The sequence below is a fragment of the Petromyzon marinus genome, unplaced genomic scaffold (genome assembly GCF_048934315.1).
Source record: "Petromyzon marinus isolate PM22_M1 ecotype Great Lakes invasive population unplaced genomic scaffold, UKy_Petmar_22M1.pri1.0 PM_Scaffold_600, whole genome shotgun sequence".
In the NCBI taxonomy this organism is placed as follows: domain Eukaryota; kingdom Metazoa; phylum Chordata; class Hyperoartia; order Petromyzontiformes; family Petromyzontidae; genus Petromyzon; species Petromyzon marinus.
The window spans coordinates 12,501-30,000 of NW_027423614.1; the positions used below are offsets into that span (position 1 = coordinate 12,501).

Here is a 17,500-nt window from a genome sequence, read left to right on the forward strand (position 1 = left end):
GTACACACTGCTGATGATGATGATGAGACAGTGTGTACACACTGCTGCTGATGATGATGAGACAGTGCGTACACACTGCTGCTGATGATGATGATGAGACAGTGCGTACACACTGCTGCTGATGATGATGATGACGAGACAGCATGGCCACACACTGCTGATGATGATGATGATGAGACTGTGTACACACTGCTGATGATGATGATGAGACAGTGCGTACACACTGCTGATGATGATGATGAGACAGTGTGTACACACTGCTGATGATGAGACAGTGCGTACACACTGCTGATGATGATGATGAGACTGTGTACACACTGCTGATGATGATGATGAGACAGTGCGTACACACTGCTGATGATGAGACTGTGTACACACTGCTGATGATGATGATGAGAGTGCGTACACACTGCTGATGATGATGATGAGACAGTGTGTACACACTGCTGCTGATGATGATGAGACAGTGCGTACACACTGCTGATGATGATGATGAGACTGTGTACACACTGCTGATGATGATGATGAGACAGTGCGTACACACTGCTGATGATGATGATGAGACTGTGTACACACTGCTGATGATGATGATGAGACAGTGCGTACACACTGCTGATGATGATGATGATGAGACTGTGTACACACTGCTGATGATGATGATGAGACAGTGCGTACACACTGCTGATGATGATGATGAGACTGTGTACACACTGCTGATGATGATGATGAGACAGTGCGTACACACTGCTGATGATGATGATACTGTGTACACACTGCTGATGATGATGATGAGACAGTGCGTACACACTGCTGATGATGATGATGAGACTGTGTACACACTGCTGATGATGATGATGATGAGACAGTGCGTACACACTGCTGATGATGATGATGAGACTGTGTACACACTGCTGCTGATGATGATGAGACAGTGCGTACACACTGCTGATGATGATGATGATGAGACTGTGTACACACTGCTGATGATGATGATGATGAGACAGTGCGTACACACTGCTGATGATGATGATGAGACTGTGTACACACTGCTGATGATGATGATGAGACAGTGCGTACACACTGCTGATGATGATGATGAGACTGTGTACACACTGCTGATGATGATGAGACAGTGCGTACACACTGCTGATGATGATGATGATGAGACTGTGTACACACTGCTGATGATGATGATGAGACAGTGCGTACACACTGCTGATGATGATGATGAGACTGTGTACACACTGCTGATGATGATGATGATGAGACAGTGCGTACACACTGCTGATGATGATGATGAGACAGTGCGTACACACTGCTGCTGATGATGATGATGAGACAGCATGGCCACACACTGCTGATGATGATGATGAGACTGTGTACACACTGCTGATGATGATGATGAGACAGTGCGTACACAGGAGGGGTGGGGGTGGCCACCACCACCACCACGCCCGGCCGCCTTTGTCTCTCCCTAGTGGCAAGCGATGTTGACTACACCACCACACACAACGCTAGTGCCAGGCTAGGTTCACTTAGTAACCACCACCACACACAACGCTTGTGCCAGGCTAGGTGCACTTAGTAACCACCACCACACACAACGCTAGTGCCAGGCTAGGTTCACTTAGTAACCACCATGACCACACACAACGCTTGTGCCAGGCTAGGTTCACTTAGTAACCACCACGACCACACACAACGCTAGTGCCAGGCTAGGTTCACTTAGTAACCACCACCACCACCACACACAACGCTAGTGCCAGGCTAGGTGCACTTAAGCAATACTCGACGGTTCGGGCAATGACCCTTCGTAAGAGCCGCAGTGCGCACGACTTTCGCGGAGGCGAAGACGCCCCCAGGGCAGATCGCAACGTTATCAAATGACGTGGAACAACGCCGGGATCTGCCCTCAGGGCGTTAGTGACTCTCAAAAGTTGCGAGTGGTGAGTGTGGTGGTGAGTGTGGTGGTGGTGAGTGTGGTGGTGGTGAGTGTGGTGGTGGTGGTGAGTGTGGTGGTGGTGGTGAGTGTGGTGGTGGTGAGTGTGGTGGTGGTGGTGAGTGTGTTGGTGGTGGTGGTGAGTGTGGTGGTGAGTGCGGTGGTGAGTGTGTTGGTGAGTGTGGTGGTGGTGGTGGTGAGTGTGGTGGTGGTGAGTGTGGTGGTGGTGAGTGTGGTGGTGGTGGTGAGTGCGGTGGTGAGTGTGGTGGTGAGTGTGGTGGTGAGTGTGGTGGTGGTGGTGAGTGTGGTGGTGGTGAGTGTGGTGGTGGTGGTGAGTGTGGTGGTGGTGAGTGTGGTGGTGGTGGTGAGTGTGGTGGTGGTGAGTGTGGTGGTGAGTGCGGTGGTGAGTGTGTTGGTGAGTGTGGTGGTGGTGGTGAGTGTGGTGGTGAGTGTGGTGGTGAGTGTGTTGGTGGTGAGTGTGGTGATGGTGGTGGTGAGTGTTGTGGTGATGAGTGTGGTGGTGGTGAGTGTGGTGGTGGTGGTGAGTGTGGTGGTGGTGAGTGTGTTGGTGGTGGTGGTGGTGAGTGTGGTGGTGGTGAGTGTGGTGGTGGTGAGTGTGGTGGTGAGTGTGTTGGTGAGTGTGGTGGTGGTGGTGAGTGTGGTGGTGAGTGTGGTGGTGGTGAGTGTGGTGGTGGTTAGTGTGGTGGTGGTGAGTGTTGTGGTGGTGAGTGTGGTGGTGGTGAGTGTGGTGGTGAGTGTGGTGATGAGTGTGGTGGTAGTGAGTGTGGTGGTGGTAAGTGTGGTGGTGGTGGTGAGTGTGGTGGTGGTGAGTGTGGTGGTGGTGAGTGTGGTGGTGGTGGTGGTGAGTGTGGTGGTGAGTGTGGTGGTGGTGAGTGTGGTGGTGAGTGTGGTGGTGAGTGTGGTGGTGGTGAGTGTTGTGGTGATGGTGGTGGTGAGTGTGGTGGTAGTGAGTGTGGTGGTGGTGGTGAGTGTGGTGGTGAGTGTGGTGATGGTGAGTGTTGTGGTGATGGTGGTGAGTGTGGTGGTGGTGAGTGTGGTGGTGAGTGTGGTGGTGGTGAGTGTGGTGGTGGTGAGTGTGGTGGTGGTGAGTGTGGTTGTGGTGAGTGTGGTGGTGGTGGTGAGTGTGGTGGTGGTGAGTGTGGTGGTGGTGAGTGTGGTGGTGGTGAGTGTGGTGGTGGTGAGTGTGGTGGTGGTGGTGAGTGTGGTGGTGGTGGTGAGTGGTGGTAGTGGTGAGTGAGTGAGTGAGTGGTGAGTGTGGTAGTGAGTGCTAGTGGTGGTGAGTGGTGAGTGAGAGTGAGTGGTGAGTGAGTGTTAGTGGTGGTGAGTGTTAGTGGTGGTGAGTGAGTGGTGGTGGTGAGTGGTGGTAGTGAGTGTTAGTGGTGGTGAGTGAGTGGTGGTAGTGAGTGTGGTAGTGAGTGAGTGGTGAGTGAATGAGTGGTGAGTGGTAGTGGTGAGTAAGTGGTGAGTGAGTGGTGAGTGTGGGGGTGAGTGTGGTGGTGGTGGTGAGTGTGGTGGTGGTGAGTGTGGTGGTGGTGAGTGTGGTGCTGAGTGTTGTGGTGATGGTGAGTGTGGTGGTGGTGAGTGTGGTGGTGGTGAGTGTGATGGTGGTGCTGAGTGTGGTAGTGGTGAGTGTGGTGGTGGTGGTGAGTGTGGTGGTGGTGGTGAGTGTGGTGGTGGTGAGTGTGGTGGTGGTGAGTGTGGTGGTGAGTGTGGTGGTGGTGGTGAGTGCGGTGGTGAGTGCGGTGGTGAGTGTGGTGGTGGTGAGTGTGGTGGTGGTGAGTGTTGTGGTGGTGAGTGTGGTGGTGGTGAGTGTGGTGGTGAGTGTGGTGATGAGTGTGGTGGTGGTGAGTGTGGTGGTGAGTGTGGTGGTGAGTGTGGTGGTGGTGAGTGTGGTGGTGGTGAGTGTGGTGGTGAGTGTGGTGGTGAGTGTGGTGGTGGTGAGTGTGGTGGTGAGTGTGGTGGTGAGTGTGGTGGTGGTGGTGGTGGTGAGTGTGGTGGTGGTGGTGAGTGTGGTGGTGAGTGTGGTGGTGGTGAGTGTGGTGGTGAGTGTGGTGGTGAGTGTGGTGGTGGTGAGTGTTGTGGTGATGGTGGTGGTGAGTGTGGTGGTAGTGAGTGTGGTGGTGGTGGTGAGTGTGGTGGTGAGTGTGGTGGTGGTGAGTGTTGTGGGGATGGTGGTGAGTGTGGTGGTGGTGGTGGTGAGTGTGGTGGTGGTGAGTGTGGTGGTGGTGAGTGTGGTGGTGGTGAGTGTGGTTGTGGTGAGTGTGGTGGTGGTGGTGAGTGTGGTGGTGGTGAGTGTGGTGGTGGTGAGTGTGGTGGTGGTGGTGAGTGGTGGTAGTGGTGAGTGAGTGAGTGAGTGGTGAGTGTGGTAGTGAGTGCTAGTGGTGGTGAGTGAGTGAGTGGTGAGTGAGAGTGAGTGGTGAGTGAGTGTTAGTGGTGGTGAGTGTTAGTGGTGGTGAGTGAGTGGTGGTGGTGAGTGGTGTAGTGAGTGTTAGTGGTGGTGAGTGAGTGGTGGTAGTGAGTGTGGTAGTGAGTGAGTGGTGAGTGAATGAGTGGTGAGTGGTAGTGGTGAGTAAGTGGTGAGTGAGTGGTGAGTGTGGGGGTGAGTGTGGTGGTGGTGGTGAGTGTGGTGGTGGTGAGTGTGGTGGTGGTGAGTGTGGTGCTGAGTGTTGTGGTGATGGTGAGTGTGGTGGTGGTGAGTGTGGTGGTGAGTGTGGTGGTGGTGAGTGTGGTGGTGAGTGTGGTGGTGAGTGTGATGGTGGTGCTGAGTGTGGTAGTGGTGAGTGTGGTGGTGGTGGTGAGTGTGGTGGTGGTGGTGAGTGTGGTGGTGGTGGTGAGTGCTGTGGTGGTGGTGAGTGTGGTGGTGGTGAGTGTGGTGGTGGTGAGTGTGGTGGTGAGTGTGGTGGTGAGTGTGTTGGTGGTGGTGAGTGTGGTGGTGAGTGTGGTGGTGGTGAGTGTGGTGGTGGTGAGTGTGGTGGTGGTGAGTGTTGTGGTGGTGAGTGTGGTGGTGGTGAGTGTGGTGATGAGTGTGGTGGTGGTGAGTGTGGTGGTGGTGAGTGTGGTGGTGAGTGTGGTGGTGAGTGTGGTGGTGGTGGTGAGTGTGGTGGTGGTGAGTGTTGTGGTGGTGGTGAGTGTGGTGGTGGTGAGTGTGGTGGTGGTGAGTGTGGTGGTGGTGAGTGTGGTGGTGGTGGTGAGTGTGGTGGTGAGTGCGGTGGTGGTGGTGGTGAGTGTGGTGGTGAGTGTGGTAGTGGTGAGTGTGGTGGTGGTGAGTGTTGTGGTGGTGAGTGTTGTGGTGGTGAGTGTGGTGGTGGTGAGTGTGGTGGTGAGTGTGGTGATGAGTGTGGTGGTGGTGAGTGTGGTGGTGAGTGTGGTGGTGGTGAGTGTGGTGGTGGTGAGTGTGGTGGTGGTGAGTGCGGTGGTGGTGAGTGTGGTGGTGAGTGCGGTGGTGGTGTGGTGGTGAGTGTGGTGGTGGTGAGTGTGGTGGTGGTGAGTGTGGTGGTGAGTGTGGTGGTGAGTGTGGTGGTGGTGAGTGTGGTTGTGGTGAGTGTGGTGGTGGTGGTGAGTGTTGTGGTGATGGTGAGTGTGGTAGTGGTGAGTGTGGTGGTGGTCGTGGTGGTGGTGAGTGTGGTGGTGAGTGTGGTGGTGAGTGTGGTGGTGGTGGTGAGTGTGGTGGTAGTGAGTGTGGTGGTAGTGAGTGTGGTGGTGGTGGTGAGTGTGGTGGTGAGTGTGGTGGTGGTGAGTTTCGTGGTGAGTGTGGTGGTGAGTGTGGTGGTGGTGAGTGTGGTGGTGGTGAGTGTGGTGGTGAGTGTGGTGGTGGTAAGTGTGGTGGTGGTGAGTGTGGTGGTGGTGGTGGTGAGTGTGGTGGTGGTGAGTGTGGTTGTGGTGAGTGTGGTGGTGGTGGTGAGTGTGGTGGTGGTGAGTGTGGTGGTGAGTGTGGTGGTGGTGAGTGTGGTTGTGGTGAGTGTGGTGGTGGTGAGTGTGGTGGTGAGTGTGGTGGTGGTGGTGAGTGTGGTGGTGGTGAGTGTGGTGGTGAGTGTGGTGGTGGTGAGTGTTGTGGTGATGGTGGTGGTGAGTGTGGTGGTGGTGGTGGTAAGTGTGGTGGTGAGTGTGGTGGTGGTGGTGAGTGTGGTGTTGGTGAGTGTGGTGGTGGTGAGTGTGGTGGTGGTGAGTGTGGTGGTGATGGTGGTGGTGAGTGTGGTGGTGGTGGTGGTGGTAAGTGTGGTGGTGAGTGTGATGGTGGTGGTGAGTGTGGTGGTGGTGAGTGTGGTGGTGGTGGTGAGTGGTGGTAGTGTTAGTGGTGAGTGAGTGAGTGGTGAGTGAGTGGTGAGTGAGTGGTAGTGAGTGCTAGTGGTGGTGAGTGAGTGAGTGAGTGGTGAGTGAGAGTGAGTGGTGAGTGAGTGTTAGTGGTGGTGAGTGTTAGTGGTGGTGAGTGAGTGGTGGTGGTGAGTGAGTGGTGGTAGTGAGTGTTAGTGGTGGTGAGTGAGTGGTGGTAGTGAGTGTGGTAGTGAGTGAGTGGTGAGTGAGTGGTGAGTGGTAGTGGTGAGTAAGTGGTGAGTGGTGAGTGTGGGGGTGAGTGTGGTGGTGGTGAGTGTGGTGGTGGTGGTGAGTGTGGTGGTGGTGAGTGTGGTGCTGAGTGTTGTGGTGATGGTGAGTGTGGTGGTGGTGAGTGTGGTTGTGGTGAGTGTGGTGGTGGTGGTGAGTGTGATGGTGGTGGTGAGTGTGGTGGTGGTGAGTGTGGTGGTGGTGGTGAGTGTGGTGGTGGTGGTGAGTGTGGTGGTGAGTGTGGTGGTGGTGGTGAGTGTGGTGGTGAGTGTGGTTGTGGTGGTGAGTGTGGTGGTGGTGAGTGTGGTGGTGGTGAGTGTGGTTGTGGTGAGTGTGGTGGTGGTGAGTGTGGTGGTAGTGAGTGTGGTGGTAGTGAGTGTGGTGGTGGTGGTGAGTGTGGTGGTGAGTGTGGTGGTGGTGAGTTTCGTGGTGAGTGTGGTGGTGAGTGTGGTGGTGGTGAGTGTGGTGGTGGTGAGTGTGGTGGTGAGTGTGGTGGTGGTAAGTGTGGTGGTGGTGAGTGTGGTGGTGGTGGTGGTGAGTGTGGTGGTGGTGAGTGTGGTTGTGGTGAGTGTGGTGGTGGTGGTGAGTGTGGTGGTGGTGAGTGTGGTGGTGAGTGTGGTGGTGGTGAGTGTGGTTGTGGTGAGTGTGGTGGTGGTGAGTGTGGTGGTGAGTGTGGTGGTGGTGGTGAGTGTGGTGGTGGTGAGTGTGGTGGTGAGTGTGGTGGTGGTGAGTGTTGTGGTGATGGTGGTGGTGAGTGTGGTGGTGGTGGTGGTAAGTGTGGTGGTGAGTGTGGTGGTGGTGGTGAGTGTGGTGTTGGTGAGTGTGGTGGTGGTGAGTGTGGTGGTGGTGAGTGTGGTGGTGATGGTGGTGGTGAGTGTGGTGGTGGTGGTGGTGGTAAGTGTGGTGGTGAGTGTGATGGTGGTGGTGAGTGTGGTGGTGGTGAGTGTGGTGGTGGTGGTGAGTGGTGGTAGTGTTAGTGGTGAGTGAGTGAGTGGTGAGTGAGTGGTGAGTGAGTGGTAGTGAGTGCTAGTGGTGGTGAGTGAGTGAGTGGTGAGTGAGAGTGAGTGGTGAGTGAGTGTTAGTGGTGGTGAGTGTTAGTGGTGGTGAGTGAGTGGTGGTGGTGAGTGAGTGGTGGTAGTGAGTGTTAGTGGTGGTGAGTGAGTGGTGGTAGTGAGTGTGGTAGTGAGTGAGTGGTGAGTGAGTGGTGAGTGGTAGTGGTGAGTAAGTGGTGAGTGGTGAGTGTGGGGGTGAGTGTGGTGGTGGTGAGTGTGGTGGTGGTGGTGAGTGTGGTGGTGGTGAGTGTGGTGCTGAGTGTTGTGGTGATGGTGAGTGTGGTGGTGGTGAGTGTGGTTGTGGTGAGTGTGGTGGTGGTGGTGAGTGTGATGGTGGTGGTGAGTGTGGTGGTGGTGAGTGTGGTGGTGGTGGTGAGTGTGGTGGTGGTGGTGAGTGTGGTGGTGAGTGTGGTGGTGGTGGTGAGTGTGGTGGTGAGTGTGGTTGTGGTGGTGAGTGTGGTGGTGGTGAGTGTGGTGGTGGTGAGTGTGGTTGTGGTGAGTGTGGTGGTGGTGAGTGTGGTGGTGAGTGTGGTGGTGGTGAGTGTGGTGGTGGTGGTGAGTGTGGTGGTGAGTGTGGTTGTGGTGGTGAGTGTGGTGGTGGTGAGTGTGGTGGTGGTGAGTGTGGTGGTGGTGAGTGTGGTGGTGGTGGTGAGTGTGGTTGTGGTGAGTGTGGTGGTGAGTGTGGTGGTGGTGAGTGTGGTGGTGGTGGTGAGTGTGGTGGTGGTGAGTGTGGTGGTGGGTGTGGTGGTGAGTGTGGTGGTGGTGAGTGTGGTGGTGGTGAGTGTGGTGGTGGTGGTGGTGGTGAGTGGTGGTAGTGAGTGTTAGTGGTGAGTGAGTGATGAGTGAGTGTTAGTGGTGAGTGAGTGGTTGGTGAGTGAGTGAGTGGTGAGTGAGTGTTAGTGGTGGTGAGTGTTAGTGGTGGTGAGTGAGTGTGGTAGTGAGTGAATGGTAGTGGTGAGTGAGTGGTGAGTGAGTGGTGAGTGTTAGTAGTGAGTGGTAGTGGTGAGTAAGTGGTGAATGAGTGGAGTGGTGAGTGTTAGTGGTGAGTGAGTGGTGAGTGAGTGGTGAGTGAGTGTTAGTGGTGAGTGTGAGTGGTGAGTGAGTGGTGAGTGTTAGTGGTGAGTGACTGGTGAGTGAGTGAGTGGTGAGTGTTAGTGGTGAGTGGTGAGTGAGTGACGTCACCTGTAGCCCCTGTTGGAGGCTCTGGGCGGGATTCTGTAGACAAGGTGAGTGGTGAGTGACTGGTGAGTGAGTGGTGAGTGAGTGTTAGTGGTGAGTGTTAGTGGTGAGTGAGTGGGTGAGTGGGTGAGTGAGTGGGTGAGTGGGTGGGTGAGTGAGTGGGTGAGTGGTGAGTGTTAGTGGTGAGTGACTGGTGAGTGTTACTGGTGAGTGAGTGGTGAGAGACTGGTGAGTGAGTGAGTGGTGAGTGTTAGTGGTGAGTGGTGAGTGACGTCACCTGTAGCCCCTGTTGGAGGCTCTGGGCGGGATTCTGTAGACGAGGTGAGTGGTGAGTGTTAGTGGTGAGTGGTGAGTGTGAGTGGTGAGTGTTAGTGGTGAGTGGTGAGTGACGTCACCTGTAGCCCCTGTTGGAGGCTCTGGGAGGGATGCGGTAGACGTGGTGAGTGGTGAGTGTTAGTAGTGGTGAGTGGTAGTGGTGAGTGAGTGTTAGTGGTGAGTGTTAGTGGTGAGTGGTGAGTGAGTGACGTCACCTGTAGCCCCTGTTGGAGGCTCTGGGCGGGATTCTGTAGACGAGGACCTCCGCCTTGACGCACAGCACCGACTCGTAGGCCTCGTCAGCCATCGCGCAGCGTGACGTCATACACACGGGGGACGAAGAAGGTGACGTCACGCGCGGGGATGGGGACGTGCGAGATGACGTCACGCGCGGGGAGGGGGACGAAGGGGAGACGTCACGCGCGGGGATGTGGGGGAGAGAAGTTAGGTGACGTCACGCGGTGGACGAAAGGGGTGACGTCACGCGCGGATGATGCGGACGAAGGGGATGACGTCGGACAAGGGGAGGGTTACGAATGGGATGACGTCACGCGCGAGGGGGAGGGACACGGTTGATGACGTCACGCGGTGAACGAAGAGGATGACGTCACGCGCTGAGATGGGGACGAAGGAGATGACGTCACGCGCGCTAAGGTAGACGAAGGTGATGACGTCCAGAGCGGGGGGAGCGGATGACGTCACGCAAGAATTTGGGGGGGGTGAAGGCACGCAGGGGGGGCGGGAATTGAGTGAGGTCACGCGGGGATCGGTTGACGTCAAAGGGGAAGATTTTTGGGGGGGCTAGTGAAGTCACCCGGGGACGGAAATTGTAATTGAGTGACATCATGTGGACACTGTAGGGAGGATGACGTCACCTCGATGTTTGTGGATGGTGAGTGACGTCACGTGGATATGGAAATTTGGGTGATGTCACGCGCGATTGGGGGCCTGACGTCACGCGGATTTGTGATGAGGTGGGTGATTACATCATAGAGACCCATAGAGACCCATACAGACCCACAGAGACCCACAGAGACCCATAGAGATCCATACAGACCCATAGAGACCCACAGAGACCCATACAGACCCACAGAGACCCACAGAGACCCATAGAGATCCATACAGACCCATAGAGACCCACAGAGACCCACAGAGACCCATAGAGATCCATACAGACCCACAGAGACCCATAGAGATCCATACAGACCCATAGAGACCCACAGAGACCCATACAGACCCACAGAGACCCACAGAGACCCATAGAGATCCATACAGACCCACAGAGACCCACAGAGACCCATAGAGATCCATACAGACCCACAGAGACCCACAGAGACCCATAGAGATCCATACAGACCCATAGAGACCCATAGAGACCCACAGAAACCCATGGAGACCCATTCAGACCCACAGAGACCCATAGAGACCCATACAGACCCACAGAGACCCATTCAGACCCACACACAAAACCCATAGAGACCCATAGAGACCCATAGAGACCCACAGAAACCCATAGAGACCCACAGAGACCCACAGAGACCCATACAGACCCACAGAGACCCATGGAAGCTTACAGAGCCCCATAGAGACCCATAGAGACCCACAGAGACCCACAGAGACCCATACAGACCCATGGCAACTTACAGAGCCCCATAGAGTCACACCCACCTCATCACATAGAGCCCTGTATATATTAAAACTCACCCAACCACTCACCCAGCCACTCACCCACCTACTTACTCATTCACTCACTGACCCAGCAACTCAGCCACTCACCCATTAATTCACTCACCCACTCACTCACCCACCCATTCACTCACCCACCCATTCACTCACCCACCCATCCACTCACCCACCAATTCACTCACCCACCAATTCACTCACCCTCCCAGCCAGTCCCTCAAACACCCACCCATCAACTCACCCACCCAATTACTCACTCACCCATTCACTCTCCCACCCAGCCACTTACCAACCCATTCACTCACTCACCCACCCATTAACTCACACATTCACTCAGCCACTCACTCACCCATTCACTCAGCCACTGAATGACTCACTCACCCATTTACTCACCCACCCACTCAGCCACTCACGAGCCCATTCACTCACTCATCCACCCATTCACTCACTCATCCACCCATTCACTCACTCAGTCACTCAGCCACTCACTCACCAACCCATCCACTCACCCATTCACTCAGCCACTGAATGACTCACTCACCCATTTACTCACCCACCCACTCAGCCACTCACGAGCCCATTCACTCACTCATCCACCCATTCACTCACTCATCCACCCATTCACTCACTCACCAACCCATCCACTCACCAACCCATTTACTCACCCACCCACTCACCAGCCCATTCATTCACTCATCCATGCACTCACCCACCCAACTCACCCACTCAATCACTCATTCTCTCATCCACCCATTCACTCACCCACTCAGCCATTGACCGACCCATTCATTCACCCACCCACCCATTCACTCACTCACCTATTCACTCACCCAGCCATTGACCGACCCATTCACTCACCCACCCACCCATTCACTTACCCACTCACCAATTCACTCACCCAGCCACTCACTCACTCACCCAATTCACTCACCCAGCCACTCACTCACTCACCCACCCACTCACCCATTCACCCACCCACTCACCACCCCATACACCCACCCACTCACTCACCCATTCACTCACCTACCCAGCCACTCACTCACCCACCCACCCACTTACCCACCCACTCACTCACCCATTCATCCACCCACCCACTCAATCACCCACCCACTCACCTATTCACTCACTCACCCACCCATCCACTCACACAACCACTCAATCACTCACTCACCCACCCATTAACTCACTCAGCCACTCACACACCCTCCATCCACTCACCCACCCATCCACTCACCCACCAATTCACTCACCCTCCCAGCCAGTCCCTCAAACACCCACCCATCAACTCACCCACCCAATTACTCACTCACCCATTCACTTTCCCACCCAGCCACTTACCAACCCATTCACTCACCCACGCATTCACTCACACATTCACTCAGCCACTCACTCACCCACTGAATGACTCACTCACCCATTTACTCACCCACCCACTCAGCCACTCACCAACCCATTCACTCACTCATCCACCCATTCACTCACTCATCCACCCATTCTCACTCACCCATTCACTCAGCCACTGAATGACTCACTCACCCATTTACTCACCCACCCACTCAGCCACTCACCAGCCCATTCACTCACTCATCCACCCATTCACTCACTCATCCACCCATTCACTCACTCAGTCACTCAGCCACTCACTCACCAACCCATCCACTCACCAACCCATTCACTCACTCACCCACCCATTCACTCAGCCACTGAATGACTCACTCACCCATTTACTCACCCACCCACTCAGCCACTCACCAGCCCATTCACTCACTCACCACCCATTCACTCACTCATCCACCCATTCACTCATTCAGTCACTCAGTCACTCATTCAACAACCCATCCACTCACCAACCCATTCACTCACCCACCAATTCACTCACACATTCACTCAGCCACTCACTCACCCATTCACTCAGCCACTGAATGACGCACTGACCCATTTACTCACCCACCCACTCAGCCACTCACCAGCCCATTCATTCACTCACCACCCATTCACTCACTCATCCGCCCATTCACTCAGTCACTCAGCCACTCACTCACCAACCCATCCACTCACCAACCCATTTACTCACCCACCCACTCACCAGCCCATTCATTCACTCATCCATGCACTCACCCACCCAACTCACCCACTCAATCACTCAATCTCTCACCCACCCATTCACTCACCCACTCAGCCATTGACCGACCCATTCATTCACCCACCCACCCATTCACTCAATCACCTATTCACTCACTCACCCAGCCATTGACCGACCCATTCACTCACCCACCCACCCATTCACTTACTCACCCACTCACCAATGCACTCACCCAGCCATTCACTCACTCACCCATTCACCCACCCACTCACCACCCCATACACCCACCCACTCACTCACCCATTCACCCACCGACCCAGCCACTCACTCACCCACCCACCCACTTACCCACCCATCCACTCATACAACCACTCAATCACTCACTCACCCACCCATTAACTCACTCAGCCACTCACCCACCCTCCATCCACTCACCCACCCATCCACTCACCCACCAATTCACTCACCCTCCCAGCCAGTCCCTCAAACACCCACCCATCAACTCACCCACCCAATTACTCACTCACCCATTCACTTTCCCACCCAGCCACTTACCAACCCATTCACTCACTCACCCACGCATTCACTCACACATTCACTCAGCCACTCACTCACCCATTCACTCAGCCACTGAATTACTCACTCACCCATTTACTCACCCACCCACTCAGCCACTCACCAACCAATTCACTCACTCATCCACCCATTCACTCACTCATCCACCCATTCTCACTCACCCATTCACTCAGCCACTGAATGACTCACTCACCCATTTACTCACCCACCCACTCAGCCACTCACCAGCCCATTCACTCACTCATCCACCCATTCACTCACTCATCCACCCATTCACTCACTCAGTCACTCAGCCACTCACTCACCAACCCATCCACTCACCAACCCATTCACTCACTCACCCACCCATTCACTCAGCCACTGAATGACTCACTCACCCATTTACTCACCCACCCACTCAGCCACTCACCAGCCCATTCACTCACTCACCACCCATTCACTCACTCATCCACCCATTCACTCACTCAGTCACTCAGCCACTCACTCACCAACCCATCCACTCACCAACCCATTTACTCACCCACCGACTCACCAGCCCATTCATTCACTCATCCATGCACTCACCCACCCAACTCACCCACTCAATCACTCAATCTCTCACCCACCCATTCACTCACCCACTCAGCTATTGACCGACCCATTCATTCACCCACCCACCCATTCACTCACTCACCTATTCACTCACTCACCCAGCCATTGACCGACCCATTCACTCACCCACCCACCCATTCACTTACTCACCCACTCACCAATTCACTCACCCAGCCACTCACTCACTCACCCACCCACTCACCCACCCACTCACCACCCCATTCACCCACCCAATCACTCACCCATTCACCCACCGACCCAGTCACTCACTCACCCACCGACCCAGCCACTCACTCACTCACCCACTTACCCACCCACCCACGCAATCACCCACCCACTCACCTATTCACTCACTCACCCACCCATCCACTCACAACCACTCAATCACTCACTCACCCACCCATTCACTCACCCACCCATCCACTCACCCACCCATCCACTCACCCACCAATTCACTCACCCACCAATTCACCCACCCTCCCAGCCAGTCCCTCAAACACCCACCCATCAACTCACCCACCCAATTACTCACTCACCCATTCACTCTCCCACCCAGCCACTCGCCAACCCAATCACTCACTCACCCACCCATTCACTCACACATTCACTCAGCCACTCACTCACCCATTCACTCAGCCACTGAATGACTCACTCACCCATTTACTCACCCACCCACTCAGCCACTCACCAGCCCATTCACTCACTCATCCACCCATTCACTCACTCATCCACCCATTCACTCACTCAGTCACTCAGCCACTCACTCACCAACCCATCCACTCACCAACCCATTCACTCACTCACCCACCCATTCACTCACATATTCACTCAGCCACTCACTCACCCATTCACTCAGCCATTGAATGACTCACCAACCCATTTACTCACCCACCCACTCACCAGCCCATTCATTCACTCATCCATGCACTCACCCCCCAGCCACTCACCAGCTCATTCACTCACTCACTCACCCACCCATTCACTCACTCACACACCCACCCACCCACCCAAGTCACCCACTCAATCACTCATTCTCTCACCCACCCATTCACTCACTCACCCACCCATTCACTCACTCACTCACACACACCCACCCACTCAACTCACCCACTCAATCACTCATTCTCTCACCCACCCATTCACTCACTCACCCAGCCATTGACCGACCCATTCACTCACCCACCCACCCATTCACTTACTCATCCACTCACTCACCAATTCACTCACCCAGCCACTCACTCACTCACCCATCCACTCACCCACCCACTCACCCATTCACCCACCCACCGACCCAGCCACTCACTCACCCACCCACCCACCCACTTACCCACCCACCCACTTACCCACCCACCCACTCACTCACCCAATCATCCACCCACCCACTCACTCACCCACCCAGCCACCCATTCACCCACCCACTCACCCATTCACCCACCCAACCACTCACCCATTCACCCACTCACTCACCCACCCACTCACCCACCCACTCACCCACCCACTCACCCACCCACTCACCCATCCCACCAGCCACTCACTCACCTACCCACCCACTCACCCCCCCAACCACTCACTCACCCATTCACCCACTCACCCACCCACTCACCCACCCATTCACCCACCCACTCACTCACCCCCCCAGCCACTCACTCACCCACCCACCCACTCACCCATCCACTCACCCATTCACCCACCCACTCACCACTGCTGTATATTTGGAGTCTGCGACTCTCTCTCATCATCATCACGGTGGCTAGATGTTGACTACCTCGCCTGGTACGCAGGAGGTCTATGTGGAGTCTGTGTGTCTCTCTCTCTCATCATCATCACGGTGGCTATGAGATATTGACTACCTCGCCTGGTATGCAGGAGGTCGTGGGTTCGATCCTGACCCTGACGCCTGCTGCTGCTGTATATTTGGAGTCTGCGTCTCTCTCTCATCATCACGGTGGATAGATGTTGACTACCTCGCCTGGTATACAGGAGGTCTATGTGGAGTCTGCGTCTCTCTCTCTCATCATCATCATCACGGTGGCTAGGAGATGTTGACTACCTCGCCTGGTATACAGGAGGTCTATGTGGAGTCTGCGTCTCTCTCTCTCATCATCATCATCACGGTGGCTATGAGATGTTGACTACCTCGCCTGGTCTACAGGAGGTCTATGTGGAGTCTGCGTCTCTCTCTCTCATCATCATCATCACGGTGGCTATGAGATGTTGACTACCTCGCCTGGTATACAGGAGGTCTATGTGGAGTCTGCGTCTCTCTCATCATCATCATCATCACGGTGTCTAGGAGATGTTGACTACCTCGCCTGGTCTACAGGAGGTCTATGTGGAGTCTGTGTCTCTCTCATCATCATCATCATCACGGTGGCTATGAGATGTTGACTACCTCGCCTGGTATACAGGAGGTCTATGTGGAGTCTGCGTTTCTCTCTCATCATCATCACGGTGGCTAGCAGATGTTGACTACCTCGCCTGGTCTACAGGAGGTCTATGTGGAGTCTGTGTCTCTCTCTCATCATCATCACGGTGGCTAGGAGATGTTGACTACCTCGCCTGGTTTACAGGAGGTCTATGTGGAGTCTGCGTCTCTCTCATCATCATCATCATCACGGTGGCTAGATGTTGACTACCTCGCCTGGTCTACAGGAGGTCTATGTGGAGTCTGCGTCTCTCTCATCATCATCATCATCACGGTGGCTAGGAGATGTTGACTACATCGCCTGGTCTACAGGAGGTCTATGTGGAGTCTGCGTCTCTCTCATCATCATCATCATCACAGTGGCTAAGAGATGTTGACTACCTCGCCTGGTACGCAGGAGGTCGTGGGTTCGATCCTGACCCTGACGATGCCTGCTGCTGTATATGTGGAGTCTGTCTCTCTCTCTCTCATCATCATCACGGTGGCTAGGAGGATGTTGACTACCTCGCCTGGTATACAGGAGGTCTATGTGGAGTCTGCGTCTCTCTCATCATCATCATCACGGTGGCTAAGAGATGTTGACTACCTCGCCTGGTATACAGGAGGTCTATGTGGAGTCTGCATCTCTCTCTCATCATCATCACAGTGGCTAGGAGATGTTAACTACCTCGCCTGGTATACAGGAGGTCTATGTGGAGTCTGTGTCTCTCTCTCTCATCATCATCACGGTGGCTATGAGATGTTGACTACCTCGCCTGATCTACAGGAGGTCTATGTGGAGTCTGCGTCTCTCTCATCATCATCATCATCACGGTGGCTAGGAGATGTTGACTACCTCGCCTGGTATACAGGAGGTCTATGTGGAGTCTGTGTCTCTCTCTCTCATCATCATCATCACGGTGGCTAGGAGATGTTGACTACCTCGCCTGGTCTACAGGAGGTCTATGTGGAGTCTGTGTCTCTCTCATCATCATCATCATCACGGTGGCTATGAGATGTTGACTACCTCGCCTGGTCTACAGGAGGTCTATGTGGAGTCTGCGTTTCTCTCTCATCATCATCACGGTGGCTAGCAGATGTTGACTACATCGCCTGGT

General features: G+C 54.8%; 1 protein-coding gene across 1 annotated transcript in view; it reads right to left on the bottom strand.

Annotated features, from left to right (window-relative positions):
- Positions 1-9,557, bottom strand: part of LOC142923716 (adaptin ear-binding coat-associated protein 1-like) — a 20,254-nt gene extending 10,697 nt beyond the window's left edge. Inside the window, exon 1 of the mRNA XM_076064693.1 lies at positions 9,261-9,557. Coding sequence (XP_075920808.1) covers positions 9,261-9,370 — 110 coding nt within the window. The 5' untranslated portion in view covers positions 9,371-9,557. The remainder of the gene's footprint in view (positions 1-9,260) is intronic.
- Positions 9,558-17,500: the final 7,943 nt, after the last annotated feature.